The sequence below is a fragment of the Cupressus sempervirens genome, chromosome 7, assembly GCF_028749045.1.
Source record: "Cupressus sempervirens isolate cs-2001-9-10 chromosome 7, ASM2874904v1, whole genome shotgun sequence".
NCBI classification, from domain to species: Eukaryota; Viridiplantae; Streptophyta; class Pinopsida; order Cupressales; family Cupressaceae; genus Cupressus; species Cupressus sempervirens.
In genome coordinates this window covers 932,808,313-932,828,963 of record NC_143124.1, presented here as the reverse complement: position 1 = coordinate 932,828,963, position 20,651 = coordinate 932,808,313, and the positions used below count along the sequence as shown (strand labels likewise).

The 20,651-nt window shown below is 40.9% G+C and overlaps 2 protein-coding genes across 4 annotated transcripts in view; both read right to left on the bottom strand.

Moving 5' to 3' along the window:
• LOC149550633 (putative cyclic nucleotide-gated ion channel 5) overlaps positions 1-20,651 on the bottom strand; it is a 334,184-nt gene that overhangs the window by 306,339 nt on the left and 7,194 nt on the right. For all 3 annotated transcript variants that reach the window (XM_089793616.1, XM_089793618.1, XM_089793617.1), the window contains one exon: positions 542-768. In XM_089793616.1, the coding sequence (XP_089649742.1) occupies positions 542-606 (65 nt within the window). In that variant the 5' untranslated portion in view covers positions 607-768. The remainder of the gene's footprint in view (positions 1-541; positions 769-20,651) is intronic.
• LOC149550634 (uncharacterized) lies at positions 14,942-15,631 on the bottom strand. Its single transcript, XM_089794494.1, has 2 exons — positions 15,551-15,631; positions 14,942-15,271 (listed from the first exon to the last, which is right to left on the bottom strand). Exons 1-2 carry the CDS (start codon positions 15,629-15,631, stop codon positions 14,942-14,944), a joined length of 411 nt encoding a protein of 136 aa, XP_089650620.1.

The window sequence follows — 20,651 nt, the reverse complement described above, 5'->3', positions numbered from 1 at the left end:
GAATTATTGGATGTCACGCCTTGACAAATTGAATTCCAATCCAGGTGCCATTTTTATAATATGTAATTCAGATTTATGATTCCCATAATAAAGTGTTAAGAAGATCTATCCAGTCATAATCTGATTTTAATTTCTCCTTCCAACATCATCTTGAAATTGTTGATATATATATTTGCAAGGCAAAAATACAAAATAAAATTAGAAAACATTTAAATATTGCAAAACAACATATTGTGCATCAATATTCAAATTGGGAGCCTACAAAATGCTAGATTGTCATCTTTAACATTCCCATTTAAATTAGAGTTTAAGAATACATATAAAGAATAGCAGTCATCTGATTACCATATTTAGGAATCAACATCGGTTCCTGTTAATCCTGAGGTAAACAATTTTTACCGGTCAAATAATGAAACATTATGTTCAGAGATCATTCTAACCAATCTAAGCATCAACTGCTTTTCTCTGTGAAGGGTGAAACTAAACAAATCTTAAAGTAGACAAGAAAAATAAAAGGATAATTACTTCAGAGAAAACATACCTTACAAATTTTTCTCTTTGACCACCCATTTGTTGAGATTTACGATCAGTTTCAAAAACAGTCATGGTAATATTTAAAATGTAATGTGGAAACAGCTGATAATTATTACTCCAGCTCAAATAATGTTCTCGTCAAACCAGAAACTTCCATGTGAGAAATCTCCATTTGAGAGAATATCTGATTTATTAATCAGAAGAAAACCATTTCTATAATTTACCATAGTTCCCCTGCATTGACCAAAATTATTACAAATCAGACAAATTACATTCTTCATATTATAACTCAAGAGAATCAACACAGTAAAAACATACATAACTTTGAAAGACAGTAAAATTGTGATATTGCGATCAGGATTTTTTGAGTCAAACTCACTGAAGTGGTAAAATGCTTAATATTTAACGTATTGCACTTAATAAGAGAATAGATAGCATGCTGCACAAAATATTCATCTGCATTTATCAATATTTCATATAACGCTCCTAGAGTAGTTGAAATTACAGAAAGTTAGAAAAAGGAAATAATGAACCCATGAGAGTAAATCCAATCAAATCCAAATGCAATATGAAGATTAACTCTATAAAAACAACATAATATCTACCAGCCAAAAGCTTCAATGCAAATGAACTATCATAGCATTATTATAAATAGGAAGATGATGTCATTTTTTTATTAAAAAATTGTCACTAAAAGGAATTGAGGATACATTCTCAAACTTAACAGCTGATCAATCTCATTCTTCTAGAAGTAAAACTAATGCACTATCTAAATTCCTACCTGAACAGGATTATTACACAAGTGATAAATGTTGGATGGCAGATGGACACTTCGTTTGTGGACTAAGCAACAAACAAGGAGAAAATGGTAAGATGCCTTCTAGCCAACAATTCTCTCTATTTCCCCTAGAGAAGATATATGATAAATGCTTTAAAAGTGGAGGAATCTAAGCAAAAAAGTATTTCCATATTCTTTACTTTCTTATATTCCAATTTTTACCATCTTGCAAATCTTTTGATGAATTAATAGCTTCTGTTTGGTGGAAAAGGATGGGTATTCATGTGTGCTCTTATAGGATGATTTAGAATAGTTTAATTGTTGTTTTCTTTAAAAATCATGGTATGGAAGAAAACAGTCGTCAAAAAATAATTTTGGAATATTGGACAGTCTACATTTAGATCCCTTCGCTACTCTCCTAAGGAGAATTTTGAACAAGTTTGGCTAAATCTACTAGTAATTGGATAGAAATTAAGAATATGTCCCTCCTCAATTGCAGAAGTTTATTCCTAATATTTTGAAATCCATGGGAAAAGTTATCCAAATTGAAGATTCAAGGGTAAGTCTTCCTCACCTTAATGCTAGGGTTTTGATCTCTTTGATATCGATGTTGAGATTTAAGTATTTGGCTCCTTAAATTCCTATTCTCTATGAAAGAGAAAGGGTCATTTTAGAAAATATTGCCCTAAAGCCAAGACTAAACTAATAAGGATTGTCAAAAAAACCAAAAGGTCATAACCCTCAAAATAAGGAATCCAAGATTGTCTATGGCAAAGAAGAAAATATTGCCAAAAAAGCACAACTAATTGTCAAAAACACAAACCAGCACACTTAACAATTTCTTCCTAGAAAAGAAAATGACCTTTTCCCCAAAAAAATGATATTTTAGCTATAGAATCATGATCCATGTTTACTGACCAACCCTTTAAAATTGCCTTAAATTTGTGTTTTAATCCACGCGCAACAATTTCCAAGCATTTTTAATTCATATTTCTCCACAATTAGGATTTTGACATTTTTATATTATACATATTTTATATATTTTAAAATTGTTAGCCCTCACATGGAAACCCCATTTGAAATTTTAAAATCAATCATTCTATCTCTGATTTTAATGTTGAGTATTGGTGAGTTCAAAAACAGACCTTGAACCACTTTGAACTAGTTCAAACTGGTTCAGCTGGTACAAACAGGTTCAAAGGTTTAGAGGTTCAGAGTTCAAATTCGAAGGCTAAGTTCAGTGGTTCAATCTGGTACAGTTCACATAACTAGTTCAAATTGGTTCAAATGGTACAAACAAGCTCACAGGTTCATCAAGTTCATTCAAGGCAGTTCATATTATGCTCAGTTTACTTCAGTCGGTTCAATGTGGTTCAACCATTCAGTTTGGCTCAAAATGGTTCATGACATGTAATGATTCAATAGTCTCATCTATGCAGAAGACCAAATCTTTCAAAGCATGGTTTATTTTCAAGGCTTACTTTATCAGTTCAAAAGATACATTTGGTTCGCATTGGTTCAAAATGGTCAGAATGGTTAGGCTGATATAATTCAAGTCAACTTCCAAAATGAAGAAACATATCAGTGAATTCAAAGCATACAAGTAGCACAAAGGTCATATGCTTTATTAATCCAAATACTAGACTGTGTATGTGATGCATTACCTGACTCAACATTAATGTACATCATTAAGTGGAAACTTTAAGTGCACAGACCAATGGGTCTCCTATGTCCATGAAAGCACACGAGACCTAATTATTTTAAAGGAGATGTGAAGAATTGAAAGTTGACATCATTATAAAGTGGTGAGATGAAGAATATAAAAATTGCACAGAAGGGGTCTATCATGTTCCTAGATAGTCCATTTCTACAAAGGAATCAATTGGTCCTACAAAGATGAAGGGGAAAAGCTGATGAGATTAATGTGAATTATGAATCATTGAAACTACATCTCCGATCCTAGGGCTCACAATGACGCAACGGTACTTGAAATATTGATTAAAGTAGAGCATCTCCATACTATAAGATTGAACTGTAAAGACAAAGGCTGAGGAAGAGAGTGAATTTTTCAACAATTCAAAAGATAAGTGCTAACGATCATTGGGAAGGCCAATAACTGTACAATGTCGTAGCATAAAAGTTTAGTGTTAATGAATCCACATTCGAGTAGAAGAACATCATTGTACACACAGGTGGCACCGTATCAGGCCAATGATGCCCAGTTCTCATCGATTACCTAAATTGACCCTACGAAGAAGAATTTCTTGCCAAGAGATCGACGCTTTCATGAGCTCCAAGTGAAAATGTAACAAAGCCAAGCATTCAACTTTAATAAAGCAAGGTAAATGGTCGCAAACTATTTCACTAAATGTCAACATATTCTCGATAAGAGTCACTAATGCCCACGAGAACACTTGGCTTGTGCCTTATACCAAGTCATGTATAAGCAAAATGGTTCGAAAATAAGGCCATGGGGAGATAATAACTTCACCACAAATTGGAAAGGCTAAATGATGTTAGAGGGGAATGTTGTAATTGAGATGATCCCCAATAATCAAAATAGGAACAGAGCAGTCATGAAAGGAAAGCATATGGGTAAGAATCAAGATCGCGGGGATAATGAACTCGGATCTTCCAGTTTAATGAAATTACAATCACTCAATTGTAAACTTCAGTGCAAAAATCACCACAAACAGAGGAAAATACAGACAATGCATGCAATTCATTTAACAAAGTGCCTAATCCACATGACCATGGTGCATTGCCCAACTACCAAAATGGGGAAAGCCCATGCCCAGGCTTGTTCACAGTATTTTCTCACTCCTAGTTCAGGATTATAAGAGAAAGAGGTGGCAATCTTGATGAGGAAGTCAAAGAAATCCTCAAGTTTCAAAAAACGAGCATAGTGTGATATTCAAGCTTTAGAAGCTAATGTGCACTAGAAGCGCACCTAGCTCAGGTCTCTGTTAGCACAAGCATGGTTCGAAAAATTTAATATCTGCAAGGAAGTCAGCACTCTATCCTCTCATCAAGCAAGTTTGAAGTTATCATTCCATTGTCACAAGATGGTCAAACAAGCTCTAATCGATAAAACACTCATCAACAAAGAAGGATGGGCATCATCTTTCGATTTTGAAATTAATGCAGTGAAATAGCAGCAAGCTCCACACATGTAAAAAGTTCACACAAATCGTAAGATGTAGTTGACTAAATTACTAAAAGAAGCTATAATGGAGTTACTCCATGGAGCAATAGTATGATTGGGTCAGTACAATTTGGCTCTCATCACAATCGGATCAAATCATGGTATTGTGAATTCAATTTTACCATCTGGCTAGATACCCAAGCCTTTAAATTTTTCCTCACTTCATACATGCAAGGAAGTGGTGAATATTATGGTAATATTTAGCTTTAAAAAACAAAGCATTACATAGATATCTACAGAGGTTTAAGAGGCTTTTACTAAGCTTTTATAGACAGAGGTTTCCACTCTCAAGAATCGATTACAATGACCAAGTAACCACCTAGAGTCACTACATATTGTAAACCAATGGATAGAATAAGGGTTCCAGAATTGGCTTTTCTAATTGGAAGCTTTGTGTTGCAAGCAAAGAGGATCTCTTTTGGCTTTAGCTTGTAATGTAAAGGGAGGGATATTTTGTTTTTCAACTATAATTTATGTGCAAAGGCAATGAGGTTTGTGTTATCTTTTTGTATGTTTAGAGAAAGGGGGTATTAGTATATCGAAACTTTGAGTTTGGATGGTTATCTTTGTTTACCGTATGGGTAAATAGATTAATGCATACAGATAATGAACAAAAACATGTAACAATCGTACTCCTTTTATTATTCGCATATGCCAAAGACATTACATTATGCTTACAATGATGATTACAATGATCTCAGAGGGTGCATATATACTTCCCTAAGAACCTTCTCGAAGGGTCGTCGGCTACATAACAAGAACCTTCCCGAAGGGCCCGTCAGCTACACAATATTTACCGACAACATCATCCCCCCCAAAAGAAAAGTCGCCTTCGGATGACAACACAACAAAACTCAAAATAACTAATTACATTTATTCCTAGATAAAAAAAACAACATAAACATAATGAACTAGAAGGCCGTGTCTTTGACTATGTAGACCGGCTGCATAGTAGCTGATACACCTGTTCCGTCTGAACCTTTAAATCAGCTCTGATCTATGAGTTCTCTACTACCTCCTTTAGCATCAATGTGACCTCATGGCATTCAACTTCTTTCTGATCGGCCTCCTGCTTCCCTCATCTAATTTCCTTGAGTTGTGCTAACAGTGTTGTCCGCTCTGTTTCCCATGCCAACTACTGGGTGGCAAGTCGGTCGGCCATCTCCTCCCGAGCCTTCTCTATGGCCTCCCGAGCTTCTACCCGCCGTCTCTCTATAAGCACCAACTTGTTGTGAGGTTTTCACACATCGCCCCAAAATCTTGGGGACCCCCTTTTTAATCGCCTTTAGGGCCAGTGGAGAAGGTTAGATGTATTTTTCACCCGGTTTCAACTTGATTTTCCAGAGCTATCAGTTCTATACTTAGTCCGAATAAGTTCAAAATTGATTTCAACTTGGCAGGATAAGATTGTGAATTTTGCACTTAGACGATTTCTTTTGAAAATTTGGATTTAATTGTAAATTTGAATGATTTTCAAATAAGGAAATTTTTCGTTAGACTTAGGTTCTTGGAAAATCTTTTTTTTTTTGGTGAAATAGAATTTAATTTTTGTAAGATGAAGTTAAATTGCAAAATCGATTTTTACTCTAGAGGCAATTTTATTTTTTTTGTCATAAAATTTTAATTATTTAGCAAAATCGATTTAGAGGAAAATTGCAAAAATTGGCTTTAATAGATTAAATTTGCCTTGAAAGCTTTTGGTATTTAATGAAATTGGTAAATTAATATTAAGAAATGGCTTTTGGTTAGCCAAAATTCAACTTCAAGGATGTATTAATTAGCAAACCCTCATTAAATAGAAATTTTTAGCATCCCCAAGGCACCATTCAATTTCGTTTTGCAATTTGTGGTTAATTAGTAAATTAAAAGTGCAGTTTTCATTTTAGAAAATTAAAATTTTGGCAAAGTATTTAAAATGGGCCACTAACTTAGCTTTAATTTTGGTTTTTTTTCCTCTATAGGACCAAGTCGGCCAGCCTGGGAGGAAGGTGAAAGCTGCTATAAAGGGAGTCCCCTCTCATTTCATTTTCATCAATTCATTTGCTCCTCATGCTTGGGCGAATTTGAAGCAAGGGCAGATTTCCAGACTTGGGCGAAATTGGTGGAAGGCAGTTTTTTGGCGATTTTTGGGCAATTTCTCCATTGCCATTGTTGGGCGATTTGTCTAAGGGCCAGTTTTTTGCGTTTTTGGGGATTTTTGCTCCACTTTGTGGGCTGCGATTTGTGCCCTAAGTGGCAGATTTTACAGATTTTGCTCCTTCTTTGCTTGGGCGAATTTTGTGGAAGGGCAGATTTTTTTTTCATGCTTAGCCGAATTTTGTGGGAGCCGAATTTTGTGAGGGCCGAAATTTGTGGAAGACAAAATTCTCATTTTCTAGAGGGGCTGCAATTTTTATATCAGATTTGGGCAATTTTGTTGGGAGAAGAGATACATATGAAAGTTTGATTTTTGCATAGAAGGCAAGTGTTGGATAAGCTTAGAAGCTTTGTTTTCTAATTTGCAAAGGGATTTGTAATTCTTTGATGTCATATCCCGGGTTCCGAAAAGTTGCTGTAAGATTATTAGTTAAGGTGAAAGTCATCATCTAGAGTTGCAAGGAGTGCTTAAGCTGACATCCATTCTTTCGCTCTTTTCTAAGAATTGCACTACTTGGTTCTTCTTGCCTTTTGGTCCACCACTCTACCATCCCGTAATAGGGCGACGAGCATGGAGGATGATAGTGCAAGTAAGAATCCCAAGCGGGCAAACGCTAAGAAAGACAAAGAGGATATGACGCCCAAAACTTCCTTCTTCTCGAAAATGAAGAAAATAACCGATACTAATATCGCTACAGTGGACATGATACGGATGAGGGACAGACTAAAGGAAGGACAATCCCCCTTGGCAAAGAGGATATACAAGAGCGGAATTGTACATGCAGCAGCTTTTCCTCCTACTTTGCCTTGTCCGGAATTGATTATGGAGTGTGCATCCAAATTTGATCTAGACAGTAAATCCATCATTTTTGGCGAAGGGAAGAGAGTGTTGGCCAACATTGGCGAACAAGCAATTGAAGAGACATTTAATATTCCCCAGAGCAAGGGCATGACAGTTGTAATGGTGGATCAGGCGGCCAAATCATTTCAAGGTAACCAAGAGGCCTACTTCTCACATCTAAAGCGGAATTGGATACACGAAGGAAGGAAAGGAGTTAACAAATCAACAAGGCTTACAGTGACAGATTTCAAGCCGGAATATGGCGATCTCATTGTTCTTCTCAACCGGATCATGGGCCTAGCTCAAGCTATGCAATTCGAAAACTGGATGTACTTCTTCATTGATGAAATTGAAAAGGGAAAAAGAAAATTTGATTGGGCTAGGATCATAAGTGAAAATTTAGAGTTGCAACTTAGAACAGTTCAAAACCAAAGGCAATTCTACATGGGATCCTATCTGTTTTACTTAATTGCTAGATTGTATGAGAGTCCGGGACTTAGGGCCTTAGGAGAGATTGGTAATGGGCCAGGGCAATATTTGGTGCATGAATGCTATCCGCAGCTTCATTTGCACAATAACAAGGATTACAAGATGTTTTGCGATGCATTCGCCATGAAGACAGTAAGGGTATTACAAGAGGCGCCTGCTAAGAGACTTTCATCGGAAGCAGAAGCAAGGATTAAGAAGTTTGGGAGTTGGTTAATCCAATTCCCGCAATTCACATACATTAGAGTGGCAGGAAGTACAGTTTGTCCCAAGAGGCTTCCAAGATACCCGCCCGACAAGGTAGTTTTGATGGAATTGGCTAGGTAGCTTGAGCACTATGATAGAGTAATGAGGAATGAGGGGAAAACAGGCGTTTCCTTCTCAATTATAATTGGCAATGATAGTTGCCCAAATCGGGCCACCTTTGAGGCTACGGAAAAGGAATTGGAGTGGTATCATCTAGGATGGTACAGAGCAAGGCAAGGATTCGACCCTGTTGGTCTTATCAAGGCATCTCATGGAAGCGAATTTAAGCATGTTCCCACTATAGAGGACTTTTGGGCCAATGCAAAGGATGATTTTCACGTGAGAAAGCTAGCTTTCTCGAGATTGTCGGTGAACATGATGAGAGATATCAGATGGAGAGGCCTTGATATTCCCGATCAATTGGAGGATGATCGTAGTGTGTTGAGAGAAGACTATGAGACAGTAGTTGGAACAGAGTTGAATCCAGTGGATTGGGACGATCATCAGGATCCTTCCTTGGAGACAATCACAAGGACAGTAGATTTGCATACCGAGTTGTGGTATAATGCCAAGTTGAGAAAGCTACAAAGACAAAAGGTTCTCCTTACTTATGAGATGATGAAACCGAAGGAAGGTCTAGTAGAATCAATCGGACAGAAGGGTAAAGGAAGTGGCCGGCAATCGGAGACAGTTAGAAATAGCAAGAAGAGGGCTTTGGAGGTAGAGAAAAGCCAAGAACGTTCGGAACCTCCAGCCAAGAGACAGCGGGCAGCGCCGTCAAGGGAGAGTATAACTAAGGCTAGAAGCCAAGAGGTCAATTCGAGTGAAAAAGGGGCCGCAGTGGAGGTGAGCTCTGATTCGGAATCAAGTGGCTACAGTGAAAGTACGGAGTACTCCCCTCTCTCGGAGAACCAGCAAGGAAATATGGCAGAAACTAGTAGAGAAGAAGATGGGCCGATTGATATTGAAGAGATAAGTCAGGCGTCTAAGGCCGTTGGTGATGCTTTGTTGGTCGAACCGAATCCGGATTTGGGGAGATGCACTGCACCACTATGGTTAAGGCAAATGCTTATGCCGAGAGGCGAGGTGGTAATGGCTCACGCAGTTGATGATATCCAAGGACTAATAGAAAAGGATGATAGCGAGAACCAAAAACAGATGGCAAATACGGTGGCAAGGGTAATCAGAAGCGACAGTGATGGTCACCGAAGCGTTCAGATTGCTATACCAACAGTCAATAAGGCAGCGGATGAGATTGCAGCTCGGGAGTACGAAATAGTAGAACATAATTTGGGAAGAAATACAGATGATATGGAATGTGAGGAGGTTCAGGAAGGCATAGCATCAATCAGAGAAAGATTGAGGAAGGCAAACGAAAGGATAGTAAAGTTGGAGGCCGAAAACAAATATTGGAGAGATTGTCGGCCAATCCAACAGTTGCATCAAGCAGCCCTTCCTCAAGACAGCGGGAGCAATTCAGAAGAGGTATCAGCTCAGTTACATGAAGTAAGGGGTTGGATCTATGATACAATCCAAGATGGGCGAAATTTCTTGCCCTCCTTCATCTCAACATTCCAGTCATTGGTGACTGTTAGAAACAAATTCAGATTATTTGAAGAGGAATGGAAGAATTTTCTTCCCATCAAGGATTTGGTTATTCCTAGGCTGCAGGCGTTCATTAGGCTACCGGAGGCATATTTGGAAAGAGCCCGGTTGGTTGATGAGAGAGGATTGAGCATAGTTGAATCTTGGTATGTCGCATTGACTACCAGATTCAGAACACTTGAAGAAATTCATGATGAGATTGCACAACACGGCCCAAGCGTCGACACTTCCATTTCGACCATGATGAGCGACGTTGGGGTGGCGCTTGATTTTGAGGGTATTAGAGAGGAGGATGTCAGTGAGACAGGATTTGGATCGAGATTGGATGAGTTAGGAAAGGCTGCCGTCAAAAGGAAACATCTGAACACCCTTTCCTCACTCAATGCTTTTATTGGGTTTGCAAAGGAATATGAGAAGGATCACGAAAGGATACTACAAGTAGCAAACAGCGTGGCAAAGTCAGCAGAACTCCGAGCGAAGCACACACCTTGTCCTCCTATGGAAGAAGTTAACGAAAGGCTAGCTAAGTTCATTGCCTTAGCTAAAAGAACAAAAGAAAAAGGAAGAATTATATTAGAAGATCATCTTATGTAAGCCCAAGTGGCAACTTTCTCTTTCTTCTAGAATAGGACAAGTGTTTGTTTCTGATTGGCCACCATTTTGGTGCCTTCTCATTGGTTGCCACTTTTGCACTTTTTTCATTGGTCCATTGATGAGGTGGCATCTTCTCATTGGCCGATGGGGTGGCAACCCTAATTAGGGTTTTTGGATCCAATCTGGATCGTCGATCTTGTTTTGATCTCTACCGTCCATTGTATTTTGGACCTCTATATAAGGCCATTAGATTTGTAAAAAAGGGGGTTGGAGAAATTGTTGCGAAAATAATACCAAAGTGCTCTCTTTTTCAATGCATGTTGACTAAGAACATTGGGTGTTATTGCATGTTTTCTACTTCCACATAGTTAAATTTTCTTTTCAAGTTGAAGCAATTTCATTTCAAGTTATTAGAGTAAGAGTAAAATAAAATGGATAGTTGCATGGTAGCTTTGGTAGATGTTTGATAGGGGTCAACACTAGGCCACTAGCATCCTAGCGGCTGGTTGGGAGGCTTTGTGTGGTAATCTAGTTTACTTTCCTTTGAAGCGTTGCATCTATGGAGGTAGGGCCGCTGGTTAGCCTTCATTAGATTCGATCCCCGTCCATCTGCTAACCTTCCATTCTTAGGAGTAGGAGTAGTTGAGCAACCAAATTTCATGCTTAGAAGAGGTTAGTTAGAGAAGTAAACCAAAACATCGGCATTCTCACCTTCCATCGCCATTCACCCTACATTGTCATCATCGCGCCATCAACATCATCTAGCATTCACACCGAACCACCATCTCCATTTTCTCACCAAGATCCAAATTTTTCTCAAACAAGAAAACGTAAGGCCGCCTACGTGATTACCAGCAAATCACATTGATAAAACTGAGCGAGTATCCAACGGTGTAAGGAACATTGGAGTTATACTCATGTCCCATGAGAGATAACTTTTCAAGAGAGGAATTGTGTATTTGATATTCTGTATCAAGCATCCAATTACTAATATGTTATGTAGTGACACAAAACTCGCATCAACACAACTCTGCCAGGAACTTGCTTCTCTCGACAATGTCATTGAGGCATAAATGGATATCCTTATCCTTTTCCTCCGCTACAAGTATAGGATGTTGCATCTATACCCTTCTTTCTGCTTTTTCTGGTGCCTCTGCACTCTGATCTCCTGCTTCTGGTGATATGGAACCTCAACCACCCCACTGTTCGACCAAATTGCTTCTAATCGAATATCCTCTCGCATAGGAGACTGAATGGAGGGACCTCTGGCAACAGGAGCAAGTAGTCGTCACCTCAGGTACTCACTCGCCCAACTCGCTGAGCTAATCTGTTCCACTGCTGGCATCTGGGGTTCTACTTCCAGCATGCTCAAATTAGCATCCTGATCTGCCGCCTCATCCAATAGGGTGTCGGCTATCGTGACTAACGCATCTGTCCCAATCACCTCTAGTCGGACCTGCTCCTATGCGCCTCCGTGACTAACTCCTCCCTCCATGGCTGTCAACTCTGCTACAGGAGATGGTTGTGGAAAACTTACTACTACAGCAATTCCTACTCCGAAGGAACGGAGGTTAATTCCTGAACCGCTGGCTCAAGTTGCGTTCCCATAGGTGTGTCCGCAGGTGATGCTGTCCTCCGGCTTACTAAAGGTTGGGCAGCCGCTGAATGTGAAACTAATCCTGCTACCGCTACTGCTATCTGTGATCTGGGATTTAGAGTGATTGGGGTCATCACCATTGGATGTCGAAACTGTCTGAAAGCTAGGATGTGAACATCTGTCATAGTGTGCATGTGCGGAGCTAAAAATGATGGCGTAGCTACTACTGGTGCAGTCGTCAACTGCTGTAAAAATCGAAGTGGGGTTGCTGAAATCACCCCAACTTCCTCATCATCGTCCTCCTCATCCTGCTCCACCTCCTCCATATCCTCTAAGTCATCCTCCTCACAAGATGTATCCTGGCGGCCACTATCCATGTTACCCGATTCCTCCATCTCCTGCCATACCCTCTTCTGGCCAAAGCCTTTCTGCCCTCCAGGTGAGTCTAAATGCCTCCACTGAATTATCGGAGGCTCGCTAGGTACTGCCGGACTTGGTTGTATTTCCAACTTTTCTTGGGGTATCGTCTTCACAGTTGCCTCCAAGAAGAGTTCGATGGCATAGTGCGGCATGTAAAATGTTTTATGCTGCAATGTCATGAACTCATCCATGCATGTGGCCAATAGAGAAGCCCAGTCATAAACCCTCCCATTCATGAGTTCGTTCATCATAGTGACCAGCGGAAAGGAGATGTCTGACACCCTACTGGACCCTATAAGTCTACTCTTTATCACGTCCATGAGGCACCTCCAATGGCCTTCTCTAATGTCAGATTTTCGCAACCCTCTTTTCCTTGAGGTGTTGGTAAGGGCATCTTTCTGCTGCTGCACTTGATCCTTGCACACTAATTTCACCAGCTTCAATTTCCTCTCCTTGTCCATCTTTTGTGGCTTACTATCGATTTTCTCCCCCCCTTGTGCCGATCCTGGTATGTCGAATACTCTAGTGAAGTCAACTGGTCGGAATGAAATCACCACGTCGTACCCCAAATATGGAACTAAACTCTTCCAGGAGTGCCTGTCGTATGCCTCAATCATGGTACGCAATACCCCTTCGAATTCTCGAATACAGAAAACTGGCATCCGAATTGCCCACTCAACCTGTGCCTTCCGTATGCTTGCTTTGACAAGGTTCTCATCTAGATTCTTATTCCACCATTTCCTACATTCCAATCCATTTAGTCCTTCAAATGCTACGTTTTGTGGTGTCAGCTGTACATCTAGCTGGTTCTGCACCTTAGCCCTTTGTTTTCCCTTGTCTTTTCCGGCTAGCCACGCTCCTGAAGGTGCTACTTGTGTATTATGACTCATGGTTGAATCGTGATCAAGTTTCTTCCTCCAAGCCCTCTTTCTCGCTGAGTGCATACCTTTGTCAATTAGCTGGATATAATATCGTTAGGTCAGTTACTCTTTCCGTATATTCTGCTTAAAAATTCATCTCCTATCGTACGGTCTTCAAAGTCTTGAGAATGGCTTGCTCTCCCGTTGTCTGGTATGACCTGCTTCTCCCATTAAACTGTACGCCTCAACCAAATCATTCTGGATAAAACTCTTGCATCCTATCACACGTGCGTGCAACTATAGCCTCCAGAGTGCACCATATAAAGAAAGGCCCTGTGAGATATTGGCGTCAAGGTACAGGATTGGGTATTCTTCCGTCTGGACCTGTGAACTCATTGAATGCTTGCGATACCTGTTCTTTATTCCGCTCCCATTATCCACCCAAAAGTATGCTTTTGCTTCTTACTGAAGACCTGCAAACTTCATGGAAATATGGCGTAGACGAAAGTGCTAAACGGTGATGAAAAAAAACTTGCCGCTAATGGATAGCATAAAACCCCTTACAACTTACACCATACGGATGCTTTGCTCTTGCTGTCGTACTTTATGTATATTGCATTGTTGAACGGTTCCTCAGGGAAACTTTTGTATTGTCGTACGATGCCTGCAGCACTATTTTATATTGTCGTACAACGGACTTTATTGATGCCTCCAGGAAGTACAGTGCCTCCAGAAAGTATGGTGCCTCTAGTGTCGTCGGTACAATTGTGTATCAACCGACGAGTCCCTTCAGGAAGGTTCTTTTTATGTAGCCGACAGGCCCTTCGATAATTGTCATGTAGCTGACGGACCCCTTGGGGAAGGTTCTTCGGAAAGTATTTATACACCCTTTTGGGTCATTGTAAATCATCATTCAAGCATAATGTAATGTCTTTGGCATATGCGAATAAAATAAGGAGTTTTGTTGTTCTTGTTCATTGTCTGTGTGCATTGATTCATTTACCCAGTGCAGTAAACATCCAGGAAATGTTTGTGTCGTACAATGTATTAGAAGGATTGTTGTACGGTGCCAAGAAGGTTAGAATGTCATACGATGTTTTGGAGTGTCGTATGGTTGGTGTGCCTCCCTTTAATTTCTCTCCAAATTCCTTGCATGTCGTACAGTAGTAGACAAAGGCGTACAGTGAAGACATATGTTATGTCGTACGGTACTTTTCCTTCCCTTTTTTTTTAAATCATTTTTTTTTCAAAAAATCAATTCTCCCTCCGAGTTTCTTCCTTCTCCGATGACGAGGAGGTCGTTTTGGCATGGTACATCTTTAGCTTTGAGTCGTTGACTACCTCTGGTATTTCTTGTCTGTCTAATGTCCACAACTTTATTGCTCCATTATCGCCTACTTCCCGGATCTAATATGGCCCAACCCATTTAACTTTAAACTTGCCTGGTTTGATCTTGTTCCGGCCATCATACTTCAACACCCACTGTCCCGGCTATAACTTGTTCAATTTCAGGTTTTTATCATGCCACGCTTTGCGCTTGTTCTGTGTCACCTCCGTGGCCCATTGTGCCAATATCCACTTTTCCTCGAGCTTGTTCAAATTATGCAACCTTTCACTCAGGCTTTCCATATTGCCCAACTTATTTTCCAGCGCAATCCTCAAGCTCGATATCATGAATTCTGCTAGTACCACTGCCTCCTGTCCGAACATCAACTGAAATAGTGTGTCCCGTTGTTACCTTGTACGTCGTGGGGTATGCCCAAAGGGCCGAGGGCAGTTTTTCCTCCCAGTCTTCACCTTCAACCGCACATGACTTGTAGATGATTGCTACCAGGATCTTGTTCGTAGCTTCAGCCTGTCCATTTGCTCTCGGATAGTACGGGCTCGACAATGAATGATAGATCTTAAATTCAATGGTGAGCAGTCGGATAACATGGTTCACAAAGTGTCCTCCCTTATCACTTGTCAACTGTAGTGGAATCCCATACCTAGTAATTATTTTCTCATAAATAAATCTCGTTGTGCTTACCGCTGAGTTATCTGGTAGTGTGTGTGCCTCCACCCACTTGGTCAGATACTCCATCGCTATGACAATGTATCGGCACCTTCTAGTTTTGCTCGCCTTCAGAGGTTCGATGAAGTCCAATCCCCATCTTTCAAAAAGTTCCTACGAGTGTGAGGGGTTGAGCGGCATGAAGTCTCTCTTTAGCGGTTTCCCGATCCTTTGGCAAGTGTCACACCCAACAACCCATTCGCACGCGTCATTGTACACTGTTGGCCACCACAGTCCTGCCAGGAGTATCTTCCGTGCAGTTGTGTCTGGTCCCATGTGTCCTCCTATCGGTCCTTCATGCACTTCCTTTAGTACCCTTGGAATTTCCTCCTCTAGGATGCATCGCCATAGGATCTAGTCAAGTCCCATTTTGTATAACAGCTCATCGATTAATTGAAACGTTCGGCTCCTCAACACCAACTTCCTTCTCTCATTTGGTGGCATGTCACTCGAAAACTGTCCCGTCGAAAGGTACTCTCCAATGCTCGTGTACCATTTTGGCAATACTGCAATTTGAAATAACTGTGCATCAAGGAAATCGTCATTCACTCCGTTCGTCAGTTCTCTTGTTTCAAGACGCGACAGATGGTCTGCACTGACATGTTTCTTCACAGGCCGTACAATGATCTTGAAAGTAAACTCCTGCAACAAAAGTAACCACCGGCTGATTCTTCCTTGGATAATAGGTTTATTGACCAAATACAGCAGCGCCTGATGGTCGACATAGAACACGAACAGTGTTGCTAGCAAGTAGTATCGGAACTTCTGTACTGCGCAAACCATGCCCAATGCTTCCCGTTCCGTTGTACTGTAATTTTTCTCTGCCTTAGATAGTAGTCAACTGGCGAAGTATACAGGGTGATTGAGTCCATGGTAACCTGTCTGTGCCAAGGTTGCGTCTATTGCATAGTTGGATGCATCAACATGAACATGAAATTCCTTGTTCCAATCCGGATACACCAAGATAGGTGCTGTGGCCAAGTGTACCTTCAACCCTTCAAATGATTCATCCTGTTCTTTCTCCCATCTGAACGGTTCTCCTTTGCATGTTAATTTGTCTAGCAGGTATGATACTTTGGCAAAGTTTTTGATGAACCTTCTGTAATAGCTTGTGTCCGAGGAAAGACTTCACCTCCGTTACATTCTTGGATGGTTGCATTTCCAGTATCACCCTGACTTTGTCTGAATATCCGTTTTCAATCCTTCCTTGCAAACTATATGTCCCAACAATTTTCCCTGCAGAACCATGAACCAGCATTTTTTTGGATTTAAAGCTAGTGGTGCCCTTCGACATCTCTCCATGCATTCGCCCAACACCATCAGATGTTTTCCCTCGGTGCTGAACACAAACCAATCATCCAAGAACGCCTTGAAGTTACCAACAGACATCTTGTCGAATATGTGCAGTATGATCCGCTAGAATGTAGTCGGTGCATTGCACAGGCCAAACGACATGCGGTTGTATGCATACACCCCTCCTACCACAAATGTTGTTTTAAGCTTATCTTCTTCTGCTATGCAAATTTGATTGTATCTTGAGAACCCATCCATAAATGAGTAAATTTCATGTCCAGCTACCTCCTCCAATATGTTGTCTGTGAATGGTATCGAGAAGGGATCCTTGATTGTTACCGCATTGAGGCATCTGAAATCGACACATATCCGGATCTAGGTGGTATCCTTCTTCAGTGAGATTACTATGGGCGACACCCATTCACTTGTCTGGACCTTGAAAATAATACCGGCCTCCAGCATCCTGTTGATTTCTTCTGTAACCTGCACCACATAGTTCTTGTTCATCCTGTAAGGTCGCTTCCGTACAGGGACTGCACCTTCAACCAACAGGATGCGATGCACACACAACTCCAGCAATACTCCTTTCAGATCCTTGTATGTCCAAGCAAACACATCTTTGTATTCCAAAAATATTTTAAATGCCGCTGCTTTTAGTACTGGATTCCAATTGTCACCTACCAATATGTTTTTTGGTTCAACCTCATCCCCCAAATTCATGGTTTGTACTGTAGCTTCATCATATTTTATTGGCTTCCCCTCACCAAATACATGTGTAGGTGTTTCATCCAATCGGGTGTCCCCTTCTTTTATTTCCATGAACTCTTTTGGAAATTTATCTCCGCTGTGCCCTTCCTCTATCATGAGTATGTTGCAACTTTAGAATAGCTCGTAATCCTCCATCTGCCAATGAAATAATCCGTTCACCAAATCCAAATCATTGTCCATTGATCTGCCTTCCAATCGTATGACTCCTAGATCTGGTTCCATTCGCTACTTTCCTTCATCCTCATCTTCGGAATCAAATGAGAGCGCTTCCTCACCCACCATTTGCGTGTGCAGGTCAATAATGAATTTCCTCCCTTTGCTTTTCACCACTAATGTATTTTTCTTCCAGTCATGCTTGACCTTCGCTTGCACGAGCCATCCACGGCCCAAAATAGCGTCGTATCCTCTCCTCTTCAGTGGTATGACGACGAAATCGAGCAGGAACGACTGTGTTCCAATCGTCACTAGTTGTGCCATTAGGACGCCGAGAGGTTTAATGTCATGTTGGTCCGTTGTTAGCAATTGGAATGTAGGTGGCCACAACGTCGACTATCCCAATCTCTTCCAAGTGTCCTCCGATAACACATTCACATCGAACCCTCCGTCCACAATTGTGTCTGTCGGAACAGTTCCCAAAATTACCATCTCGACAACCGCCGTATGTCGTCTAGATGTTAGGGCTAGTAGCATCGGGTCCTCTGCAAGTGCTCCACTTTCCTTCTCCCTTCCTTGTTCTCCTGATAAATTAGCAACTGGAATGATGTTTGTGAGTGCCAATCGGAGTTGAGGCATTGTGAGCAGCAGATCATTTATCTTGATTGGCTCTTCGGTTTGTAATATCTGTCATACGATGTTCTATTCCGTGCAGTTTCTTGCTGAGGTACCAGTAGTGCCCTTCAAGTGTGCTTTGTTTGCCTGCGTTGCCTTCTCAATTTTCGCCCATGCTTCCTCTAATCTCTTCTTTTCCTCCGTCAAGTCGAGGTACAGTTTTGCTTGCTTCCGTGTGATTGCCAAAACCTCCTCTTCCTCCGACCCGATGGTGATCAAATTGACTCCTGATTTCGAGCACTTGGCATCTTCATGATCTCCCGGACCGCACCATCTGCATAACAACTTTGGTGCGTTTTCCGTTGTACAGTCTCGGGCAAAGTGGCCCCACAAATTGCATGCTCGGCATTGTACCATTGGGCAGTCGTTCGCATCGTACTAAATTCGGCTGCAGCTCCCATTATTATTGTTGACATTGTTGTTGTTGTTTTGCCCTCGTCTATTATTTCTATACCCTCCTAACGTGGCACCCTCATTACTAGTATTTTTGCTCCCCCCTGACACAGAAGCCTCCTGGGTCAGGAGCACTTGTTGAGGTCCTCTTGTTTCCATATTGAAGGGGCATTCTTTTGTGGAATGTCCCATGATCTGGCAGATCTCGCAGAACTGGTTCTTTGGACGGGATCCCTTCTGTGACCTTTTGTCTTACATTCCATGCACTAGAGGTCGTTTCCCTTCGTCTCCTTCTGCATGTTCTTAAATTCTTTCATCATTCGGATCATATCCTTCTAGAGGGCTCGAACCTTCTTCCTGCCCTTTTTGTCATTGTTGCTCTCTTCTTCCGAAGACGCATCATCATCTAACTCCGATGAGCTACTCTTCTTTTTTGTTTTCTGCTCACTTTCTAAGTTCATTGCCCGATTGTATGCTTCAATGTATGACGATGGCGACACAATCTTCATTTTCTTCCGTAACTTCGAACGTAGTCCTTCAACAAACCATCTCTTTTATAGCACATCCATCAGCTTACTTTCCATCTTGTTTATTAAGTCTTTTAATTTTCTAGCATATACTCGAACTGTTTCATTTTTGCCTTGCTTCGTGTTGTATATCTCTGCTACGCTCTTATTGTCGTCACGCAGTAGTTGAAATTCGGGGGTAAACTCCTTCATGTTGTCCCAATTGGTTAATTTTTGGGGATCCATATCGGCGAACCAATCAATTGCTACCCCCCTTAGGGTTGCCGAAAAATTTCGGACCTATTCATTTGTATCTGTTATGCCATTCACCCTCCAAATTGTTTCGCATGTCTTACAATGTCTGATTGGATCAACCATTCCATCACCATCAAACTTTGGCAACTTCTCCTTTGGTCCTACCATTATTATTTGATTTTGTGTATGGGCGTTGTTCAGCACTGCAACACCGGCACTGTTCTGCACTCCAATCCCGAGGCTTTGTATTCCAACACCAACGCTTTGCTCTCCGATACCAACGCTTTGTATCCTGACACCAATGCTTTGTATTCTGACACCTACACTCTACACTCTGACACCGACGTCATTTCGAGTAGTCGTCTTATTCCCAACAGCTACGTTGTTTGGTGAAGAAGGGTCTTCATTAAGTGAACTTGTCTGTTCCGGAAGTGTATCGTGGACGAAGAGTTCACTCCACGCTTGTGCTCCCTCGGCACTCCGAGCCGTGTGAATTAATTCCTTTCTGTCTGAATTGTCTTCCCTCAGCAAATATAGGTTCAAAAATCCCTCCCTTGCTTCTTCCACCAATTCCACCTGCTGTCGAGTTTCCTCCAACAATTCCTCGGTGCTTCGGTATCCATCAGCAATCCGCTGAAACCTCTGTCTGCGCTTGGCCTGTTGTGCCAAAATAAAATTTTCTTCCATGGTGCATATTCCATATTTTCCCTTTATCTTATTTCTATCCTTGTTAAGTTGATTTAGCATTAGTCTTCATTCCTCTACCTTCGTTCCAGGTCCATCAAGCAATGGCACCAAATGTTTACCGTATGGGTAAATAGATTAATGCATACAGATAATGAACAGAAACATGTAACAACCATACTCTTTTTATTATTCGCATATGCCAAAGACATTACATTATGCTTACAATGATGATTACAATGATCCTGGAGGGTGCATATGTACTTTCCTAAGAACCTTCCCAAAGGGTTGTCAGCTACATAACAAGAACCTTCCCGAAGGGCCCATCGGCTACACAGTATTTATTGACAACATACATTCCATCGGCTACACAATATTTACTGACGACAATCTTTTGACTGATATTAATCTTCGAATTACATTCAGTTTTCTCTAAATACAACTTTGTCTCATTTATTTGCAAATATGTTTATTGCTTGGTCTTTGAAGCCTTGATCATTTATACTCTCAGAAAAAATGGACATGGTTTTCTCCTCTCTTATTTTCTTTGTAATTTAAATGCCATTTAT

Bases quoted from the DNA above. Each gene is read 5' to 3' on its own strand.
- LOC149550634 (XM_089794494.1), bottom strand. From the start codon at position 15,631: ATGGGACCAGACACAACTGCACGGAAGATACTCCTGGCAGGACTGTGG. The intron at 15,272-15,550 runs GTTGTTGGGTGT...ATTCCACTACAG, and splicing joins ACAATGACGCGTGCGAATGG to TTGACAAGTGATAAGGGAGG.